Genomic DNA, 10,113 nt, shown 5'->3' with positions numbered 1-10,113 from the left:
TTGTTTTATTTTTTATTCCCTATTACTACTTCTCCAGTGCTATTTTCCAGCAGTCCGATGCTAAATCCTGCCTGCCTTTTACTCTTTTTCTACTGATACATGTGACTTAAGCTTCTCCCTCTCAAACCGCAGCATGAATTCAATCATATTATGATCACTGCCTCCTCAGTGTTCCTTTACATTAAGCTCCCTAACAAGACTACACAACACCCAATCTAAGATAGCCTTTTCTCAAGTAGGCTCAAGCACAAGCTGCTCTAAAAACCCATCTCAGAGGCATTCAACAAATTCCCTTGCTTGCAACCCAACACCACATGATTTCCCCAATCCCCTTGCAAATTAAAGTCCCTATTACAATTGTGTTATTACCCTTATTACTTGCCCTTTCCAGCTACCTTTGCAATCTCAACCCCATATCTTGGCTATGATTTGGAGGCCTAGATATGATTCCCTTAATGGTTTTTTTCCCACCCTTGTAAGCATGTTGGTCAGACAAAAATAAATGGACTGTACAGGGAAGAGTAAAAGATAAAATGTCAAATTGCAATTTCAAAAAGATCTGCAAGCTGTTACTGAAAATTCCGATAATGATGAGGACAGAGTAGCCTTGAGATTTACAATGTGAAAACTAACACTAGACAAGCAACATGGCTTACACTAGAAGTGGATGGCAAATTAATTAAAATGGAATGGACACTGGGGCTCAGCTGTTTCAGTCATTACACAAAATAAGTTTGAACAGCATTTTGAAGATACTGAACTGAAGCCCTCTGATATCCAACTAAGAACTTATCCTGGAGAAGAGCTAATTCATATGGGAAAGACATTCATAATACTGAAATACAACAACCAACAAACTATATTGGACTTATTCGTAGATAAAACAGGAGGGTCAGCATTTTGGGTCGTGATTGGCTGAGACAACCACAAGTTGATTGGAGGTCTATCCGCCATTTGCATTCCACACCCCCTTGCAATGGAGTCAACTGAAAGCAAATTAGGAAAGGTACCAGATGAAGCCATAGCAGTGTTCAAGGATGGTATTGGAAAACTGAAACGTATCAAGGATAAAATAGTGTTAAATTAAAATGCCACACCCAAATTTTACAAGGCCTGTCTGTTTCTTATACTATGTTAAAGTAGTCAGTAAGCTAGATGGAAGGAATTCTTTCAAAAGGCTGAGTGAAGCCCATGGGCAACACCAGTGGTCCCAATAGCCACAAAAAAAAGGGTCTGTCATGAGTCTGTGGTGATTTTAAACTCACCATCGGCCCAGTACTGAAAGAAGATCCGTACCCTCTGCCCAGGATAGAGGATAATTCTACAAACCTTTCTGGAGGGAAACACTTTGGCCTATCTACAGATGGAGGTGGAAGAGTCCAAAGTGTTTCTCACCATAAACACTCACGGAGGGCTTTATCACTATATTAGGCTTGTTTTTGGAGTAGGATCTGCACTTACACTCTAGTAGAAAGCAATGGTGCTGCAAGGCTGCCCAGGCACTCATTGCTATCTGCATGACATCATTGTTAGCGGTAAGGCTGACAAGGGACATCTCCAAAATCTGAAGACAGTGTTAAAAGATTAGACAATTATGGGCTCAGGACATGATGCAACAAGTGTGAATTCTTTAAACCAAGCATCACTTACTGTAGTCACAGAGTACAAATATCCATTGACACACAGGGATTACCCAAGGGTGCTGAGAAAATTCAAGCAGTGGTGGCAGCTCCAAGGCCACAGGACGTGTCATAGTTGTGGTCCTTTTAATGATTTGTAAATTCATGTATTTACCAAACCTGTCTACTGTGCTCCACCCCTTGAACACATTACTACAGATCGGGAAGAAATGGCAATGGACAAGGCGGTGTGAGGCGGTTTTCCAAAAGGCAAAGGAAATGGTGATGTCAGACACTGTGCTCACACATTATGATGCACATCATCCAGTGAAAGTCGCCATGCACTGTTCAGGATTCCAACACCTCACAAGGTGACTAGAGCTGTCAAACCACTTCCTGCAGTCCCAGAGTCAACTCCTACAACTACGACGGAGCAGGCCCCACAACTTGAGATTGTTTCAGAGTCACACATCTCTCCTGCCAAGCAGAGTGAACCCCCCTTGTCTGGAAAAACCTTTTCCCACAAGGGTAAGAAATCTTCCACAGAGATAAAATATTTAGGCCTGAGTGTAACAATTTAAAATTTACTATGCTGTGGATGTCTATATAGTAGTTGTATTATACAGTAGATTGTATATACAGTATATATGTATACAAGTTGAGATGAATTCTATATTGAATTGGAGTTTATAGCTAAGCAGGGAGGAGTGTTGTGTATTTAATGTTTCAGTAATACTTGAGTAATATTGTAAATGTTGTGGCGACCCACTTTCTGCGCAGGCCAACCGGCTCACAGATAACCAGCGCGTGGGGAGAGACTTTGGTAATGCACCTCTGACGTCATTTCCGCCGGGAGAGGGTGGGCGCTAGGGATTAAATGCCAGCACCGCCAAGTTTGAATAAACTAGTCTCGAAACAACTTACCGACTGCGTGTTGTTGTCTCTAGCTCTGTATGTAGTACATCGCTACATTGGTGACCCCGACAGTCCAAACGGGATTTGGACCAAAGATGACCGACTCTTCATCTGTTCACTCAGTTTCGCTAAAACTGCCGACTTTCTGGACGCTGCGACCACGCGTATGGTTTAGCCAAGCAGAAGCCCAGTTCCAGATTCGGCAGATATCTCTGATTCCACGCATTACTACCACGTGGTGAGCACCCTTGACCAGGAGACGGCCGCCCAGGTTGCAGATTTCATACAGTCGCCCCCAGAAGAAGGCAAATATGAAGCATTCAAAGCGCTGCTCATTGGGACCTTTGGCCTCTCACGGCGTGAGCGAGGTGCCCGCCTGCTTCACCTGGACGGTTTGGGAGACAGACAGCATTAATGAATGAGATGCTGGCCCTGGCTGATGGACACAAGCCCTGCCTCATGTTCGAGCAAGCATTCCTAGAGCAACTGCCCGAGGACATACATCTGCTGCTGGCTAACGCAGATATCAGCGACCCCCGGAAGGTGGCGGCCCGGGCAGACGTGCTGTGGAAAGCCAAGAGGGAGACCGTGGCGTCTGTCGGTCAGATTACCAGGCCACGCGCCCAACAGCAGACCAGACCAGGCCTGGCAGGGGGTGCACACAACACAGAGGCAGGAGTGAGGAGGACAGTGAACAATGGTGTTTCTACCACCAGCGGTGGGGCACAGAAGCCCGCTGTTGTCGCCTGCCCTGCAAGGGCCAGGGCCAGGGCCAGCTGCTGCTAATAACTATGGCAGCTGGACACCAGGACAGCCTCTTGTATGTCTGGGACAAACAGTCAGGACGCTGCTTCTTGGTCGACACTGGAGCGGAAATCAGCGTCTTGCCCCTGACGGGGTACGACACCCGCAACAGGAAGCCTGGACCCACCCTGAGAGCCGCTACAGCACCCGCACAGTGCAGCTGCAGTTCAGAGCCAGCCAGTTCAGGTGGGACTTCACACTGGCAGCCGTGGCTCAACCACTCTTGGGGGCGGACTTCTTGCGAGCTCACAGCCTGCTAGTCGACTTGCAAGGGAAAAGACTGGTACATGCCACAGGATTACCAAAGACGGGGCAACACCTCTGCCCACCAAGGTAGATGCGATCCACCACTTTGCCCAGCCCAACACGGTCAAAGGCCTGCAGGAGTTCGTTGGTATGGTGAACTTCTACCACCGTTTCCTCCCCTCAGCAGCCCGTATCATGCGCCCTTTTTACACCCTGATGTCGAGTAAAGGCAAGGACATTACTTGGGACGAGGAGGCCGCGGCCGCTTTCGTTAAAACCGAGGAAGCCTTGGCAGATGCTGTGATGCTGGTGCACCCCAGAACGGACGCTCCGACTGCCCTCACAGTGGACACATCCGACACAGCAGTCAGTGGGGTGCTGGAGCAGCTCATCGAGGGGTGCTGGCAACCCCTGGCATTCTTCAGCAAGCACCTACGACCACCCGAACTCAAGTACAGTGCTTTCGACTGGGAGCTGTTGGCACTGTATCTGGCAATCCGGCATTTCAGGTACTTCTTAGAAGGCAGACCGTTCACCGCATTCACGGACCACAAACTGTTGACCTTCGCGTTCACGAAGGTGTTCGATCCCTGGTCAGCTCGCCAGCAGCTACTTCTATCCTGCGTCTCCGAGTACACGACGGACATCCAGCATGTCTCGGGAAAGGACAACGTCGTGGTGGACGCACTCTCCAGACCAGCTGTCCAGGCCCTGTCCCTGGGGGTGGACTATGCAGCACTGGCGGAGGCGCAGCAGGAAGACGACGAGATGCCCAGCTACAGGACCGCAGTCTCGGGTTTGCAGCTGCAAGACTTTCTCGTAGGCCCAAGTGAGAGGACCCTCCTGTGCGACGTGGCTACCGGCCAACCTCGCCCCATCATCCTGGCAGCCTGGAGGCGGCAAGTTTTCGTCTCCATACATGGTTTGGCGCACCCATCTATCAGGACGACCGTCCAGCTGGTCTCCAGCTAGTTCGCGTGACATGGACTTCGCAAGCAGGTCAGTGAATGGGCCAGAACGTGCGCGCAGTGCCAAACAGCCAAGGTGCAGCGGCACACTAAAGCCCCGCTGCAGCAGTTCAAACCCACCCACCGGAGGTTCGACCACATTCATGCGGATATTGTGGGCCCACTATCAGTGTCCCGAGGAGCGCGGTACCTCCTAACTATGGTAGACCGGTTCACGAAGTGGCCAGAGGCGGTCCCACTCACCGACACATCTGCTGATTCCTGCGCCCAAGCACTGATTGCAACCTGGGTAGCATGCTTCGGGGTACCGGCCCACATTACCTCCGACAGAGGTGACCAGTTCACCTCCAGCCTGTGGTCGGCTGTGGCCAGCCTTTTGGGAACACAGCTACACCATACAATTGCCTATTACCCACAGTCGAACGGACTAGTGGAGCGTTTCCACTGTCACTTGAAGTCGGCTCTCATGGCCCGCTTGAGAGGACCTAACTGGGTGGACGAGCTTCCCTGGGTCCTGCTTGGAATTCGCACAGCGCCCAAAGAGGATCTGTACACCTTGTCGGCCGAGTTGGTGTACGGCACGCCCCTGGCTGTCCCGGGAGAGTTCATACCAGCCCCAAGGGGGCAAGAGGAAGAACCTGCAGCAGTCCTGGACAGGCTACGCGAAAGGCTCGGCAACCCGGCCCCCGTACCGACTTCACAGCACGGACGGACCCCGACTCATGTACCCAAAGACCTGCAGGACTGTAAGTTTGTGTTTGTACGAAGGGGCAGACACCGGGCACCGTTACAGCGGCCGTACGAGGGGCCGTTCAAGGTGATCAACAACAACGGGTCCACATACGTTCTGGACATTGGGGGGAGAGAGGAGGTCTTCACGGTGGACCGACTCAAACCAGCCCATGTGGACTTGGCACAGCCGGTCGAGGTTCAGGCACCGTGGCGCAGAGGCAGACCTCCCAAACAGAGGCTGATCCAGACTGTGGACACTGGGGGGTGTATCGCCGGTTCTGGGGGGGTGAGGGGGGGGATTATGTAGCGACCCACTTACTGCGCAGGCGAACCAGCTCACAAATAGCCAGCGTGCGGGGGGAGACTTTGGTAATGCACCTCTGACGTCATTTCCGCCAGGAGAGGGCGGGCGCTAGGGATTAAATGAAAGCACCACAAAGTTTGAATAAACTAGTCTCGAAACGACTTACCGACTGCGTGTCGTTGTCTCTAGCTCTGTATGTAGTACATTGCTACAATGCATTGTTTAATTAAGCATTCCTTGTTTACATCACTAACTTGGTCTCTATTTAAAAGTATGCAAATTGTATATGTCACCGTGCCAACGTGTCATATGTGCACATCTCACTTAAAGTGAGAATCACAAAACTAAGTGTACATAAGCTATTTCTGGCTCCATGGTTTTCTTTGAATTAGCTTTATGTTTCAGAATTACAAAGGTCAAAAGTCTTCTGAAAATCCAAGTTAACAACATTCACTGGCTCTATCTTACCTATTCTTTCATCAAAGAATTTCAACAGATTTGTCAGGCAAGATCTCCCTTATGGAAACTAAGACTTATGCCTACTTTGTCATGTGCCTCCAACTACCCCAAATCCTCACTGTCACAGATGGCTGTGGAAGGCAAGACATTAGGTATATTTAAAGCAGACGTTGAAGGGTCAAAGGTTATGGGGAGATATCAGGAAAATAGTGTTGAGCCATGGTTGATTCTATCTGACAGTTTCCCTACCGGAGTTCAAATTATCAGCAAGTCCTGTTAGATCACAAAGCTGATACAAGAGCCTAAAGTTCCTCACTCAACAATTCAGCTTCTACCCTCTGTCATTATATTTCTGTATTGTCTATGAACCCATAAACAGTACTCCATTATTCATAAACATGAGAAATTCTGCAGATGCTGGAAATCCAAAGCAACACACAAAAAATGTTGGAGGGAGCCAGCATCTATGGAAATGAGTAAACAGTTGATGTTTTGGACCAAGGCCCCTCATCAGGACTGGAAAGGAAGGGGAGAAGTCAGAATTAAGTAGATAGCGGGAGTGGAGGAAGAAGTACAAGGTGATAGGGACAGGTGAAACTGGAAGAGGGGGAGGGGGTGAAGTAAAGAACTGCGAAGTTGATTGGTGCAAGAGGTAAAGGGCTGGAGAAGGAGAAATCTGATAGGAGAGGACAGAAGACTATGGAAGAAAGGGAAGGGGAGGAGCACCAGAGGGAGATGATGGACAGGTAGGAAGAGAAGGTGTGAGAGGGAATGAAGAATGGGGAATGGTGAAGGAGAGGAGGGTGGGGCAATTACTGGAAGTTCAAGAAATTGGTATTCATGCCATCATGTTGGAGGTAACCTAGATGGTATATAAAGTGTTGCTCCTCCAAGCAACACTTGTGGCTTCATTGTGGCAGTAGAGAAGGCCATGGACTGACATGTTGGAATGGGAATGGGAAGTAGAATTGAAATGGGTAGCCATCAGGAAATCCCACATTTTGTGGCAGATGGAGTGAAGGAGCTCGGTGAAGGGGTTTCCCTATCTACATCGGGTCTCACCGATACACAGAAGGCCACACCGGATACAGTAGATAATCCCAACAGACTTGCAGGTGAAGTTTCACCTCACCTGGAAGGACTGTATGAGGCCCTGAATGGTAGTGAGGGAGGAGGTGCAGGGGCAGATGTGGCAGTTGCTCCACTTGTAAGGGTAAGAGCCCAGAGGGAGATCAGTGGGGACTGATGAGTGGACAAGGGAGTCGTGGAGGGAGTAATCTCTGCCAGAAGTGGAAAGCTGGGGGGAGGGATAGATGTACTTGGTGGTGGGATGCCATTGGGGAAGGCAGTAGTTACAAAGAATCACTGTTTATGCTGGATGCGGAGGCCTGCTTGGTGGTAGGTGAGGACAAGAGGAACCTTATCCCTGCTGTTGTGGCAGGAGGATAGGGTGAGGGTAGATGTGGGTGAGGGCTGCGCTAATGGCGAAGAGAAGCCCCTTTCTTTTAAGGGGGGGGGGTATCTCAGTTATTCTGGAATGAAAAGCTTTATCCTGGGAGCAGATGCGGTGGAGACGGAGGAACGTTTTTACAAGTGATAGGGTGGAAAGAGGTATAGTCCAGATAGCTGTGAGAGTCAGTGGATTCTTATCAATAGATCTCTATTATTCATTTTATTTGTACCATTTACTTATTTATGCAATTTTATGTCTTTGCACAGTAGTGCCGCCGCAAAACACAAGATGGTGATAATAAACCTGATTCTGATCAGGTATATGAAACGAATAATAGACCGCACTGCATTTTTGTGAGGATGGGGTGATTAGTACAGAGCGAGCTTTCATCGTGTATTTGCATTGCTCGTTTTTATTCCCACATAGACTTCTCGCTATGTCTGCAGGAAAGTATTACCAAAATATTGGCTCAGTTTCCTAGCTTCGTAATTTCCAAAATGTTAACATTTCCTTGCAATTACGACATTTTGCTTTACCTTCAAAATCACAGTACTGGATTTTGCCTCAACCGCAATAAAACCCCGGAACTTCTCTGCAGAGAGCGTGCCGCTCTGTGCACGATGCCGTCCAATCAGAGGGCCACCCCAAGGCTACCGTCAAAGCTTCTATCGAAACAACCAATCGCTGGAGGGCCGAGTGTTTGAATTTAGAGATTGACGAATCGAGCATTCTCTTTCCGCCCGAGACTTTTGAAACGGGCCAATTAAAGATCAGGGCGGTTCAGGAGAAGCGGGCGCTTTCTGAAGTTGACCAATGGGAATCCTCGACGGGTTGGCGTCTTTCGCGGTTGGTGACCCCCGGGTTTTAAACTGGAGGCGCAGGAATTTGAAAACGGGCTGTTGCTGCTGACGGAGCTACGGGCTCAGGTGTGCGCTCGTCTTTGCCTCTGTGCGGGTAAACGGGGCTTGGTTTGAGGGTGGTGCCAGCGGCGGGTGGGTTTTCGCGAGGTAGTGTGGATTTTCCAGGGATCGCGGCGCAGACTCCTCTCGGGACCAGGGATCGTACGTAAACCTGCAGGTCTATCGCAAGTTCCTCCTTCACTGATCAGTAAACCTGCGGGTGCATTTCTGCGATTCTTCAGTGATCACGGATAAACTTCCCGGTGTTTTCCTCCAGGGATCAGGAGTAAATTTGCGATGAACGTGCAGTGTAAACCCACCGAGTCAGGGTTAAAAGAATTAATCTTGGGCTGATTTACTGCAAACCAAGTATGCTGAAGAGTACTGAATACAATGCAAACTGTTGAAATCACAGTCGGTATTGATCAGTATATGTAATTCCCGTGGCTGGAAGTACCAAACAGCCAAAACTCCTTAGATACAAACAACTGAGGGTCGTTTTTAAGTACCGTAGTTAGATGAGTGGATAATTTCTCTTGCTAAACATTAGATCTTCTATCAATAACCTGGTGTTAACTGCATCCCATTGGCTGTACCTATTTACAGCAACATCCACCGATTTAGTGTCCAGTGGGCAGTGCACGTGTCGGACATTATTTTCAGTCATAACTGAAACAATTACGAACATTTTTGGCTGTATGAAATGAATAGATATGTCATTGATTCTACAATACATAATGCACTGTCATTTAGAAATTTCTACATTCTTTCCTGAAGGCTGTGATATATTTTTAAAGATACATTTTAAGGAAAATGAGTTGGGCTGTGGAAGAGTGGAAAGAAGGGCTTCCAACAAAGGCACTTCAGAAGATCCAGGAAATTGAAATTCAGCTAGATAAACTCAAAAAAGAACGTCAACAGCGACAATTCCAGGTTGAAACCTTGGAAGCTGCACTGCTGAAACAAAAACAAAAGGTGACTATTTTTTCACTTATTAGTGTTTTAGTCGCTTTTGAGGTTTGGGATTGTTTATTAGATGATAGTTTGCTGAAATGAGTCCTGAGAAGCTGGAGAGTGACTTTGCACATTGTTAAAGTTCCTATTCAAAGAGAATAATGTGTATTAATATTTTGATATTCATATCTGATTATGTGATGATAAGCATCAATAAAAGTTTATTTTTGTTCATTTACTGACACCCACCTTTTAGTTTTAAAAGTGACATTTGCCTGCATAGCCGCAGTGACAGCAGCGTTTTATCTCGAAAGTGTTTTTGGATTTTATGAAGTCTGTTTTCCCGTTACAATACATAAAATCGTGGTGCACTCTGTTGTGGGCATATGGATGTAATTGGGTGGCGTGGGCTTGTTGATCCAGAGGGGCCCTTACTGTGATGTATCTCTAAATAAATGAAATTTCCTGTGTCCCGCCTCCTATACGCAGTGCCCTGATTGAAAGCCAACATGCTGAATGCATTCATCACTTAGCCTATGATACCTCTTTCAGCAAACAATGTGTGGTGAACTACATATACCTGTCTGGACACGCCCCTCTGCTGACTGCTCCTGTGGCTCCTCCCGCAGACCCCGGTATAAAGGCGATTGAGGTCTGAGCCTGGCCTCTCAGTCTCCAGGATGTAGTATGGTGGTCAACCACTGCTTGTTCCTTCTTCCGGTCAACAAAAGCCGATATCTCGCCTTTACATCTCAGAGAG

General features: G+C 48.1%; 1 protein-coding gene across 2 annotated transcripts in view; it reads left to right on the top strand.

Moving 5' to 3' along the window:
* Positions 1 to 8,322: 8,322 nt before the first annotated feature.
* LOC140730439 (uncharacterized) overlaps positions 8,323 to 10,113 on the top strand; it is a 51,474-nt gene continuing 49,683 nt past the window's right edge. Inside the window, exons 1-2 of one of the 2 annotated variants that reach the window (XM_073050843.1) lie at positions 8,323 to 8,426; positions 9,177 to 9,374. In XM_073050843.1, coding sequence (XP_072906944.1) covers positions 9,213 to 9,374 — 162 coding nt within the window. In that variant the 5' untranslated portion in view covers positions 8,323 to 8,426; positions 9,177 to 9,212. The remainder of the gene's footprint in view (positions 8,427 to 9,176; positions 9,375 to 10,113) is intronic. The other variant, XM_073050844.1, reaches the window with a different exon arrangement.

Source organism: Hemitrygon akajei, chromosome 7, assembly GCF_048418815.1.
Source record: "Hemitrygon akajei chromosome 7, sHemAka1.3, whole genome shotgun sequence".
Lineage (NCBI taxonomy): Eukaryota > Metazoa > Chordata > Chondrichthyes > Myliobatiformes > Dasyatidae > Hemitrygon > Hemitrygon akajei.
Note: the sequence above shows the minus strand (reverse complement) of the source record. Positions and strands in the feature narration are given on the sequence as shown.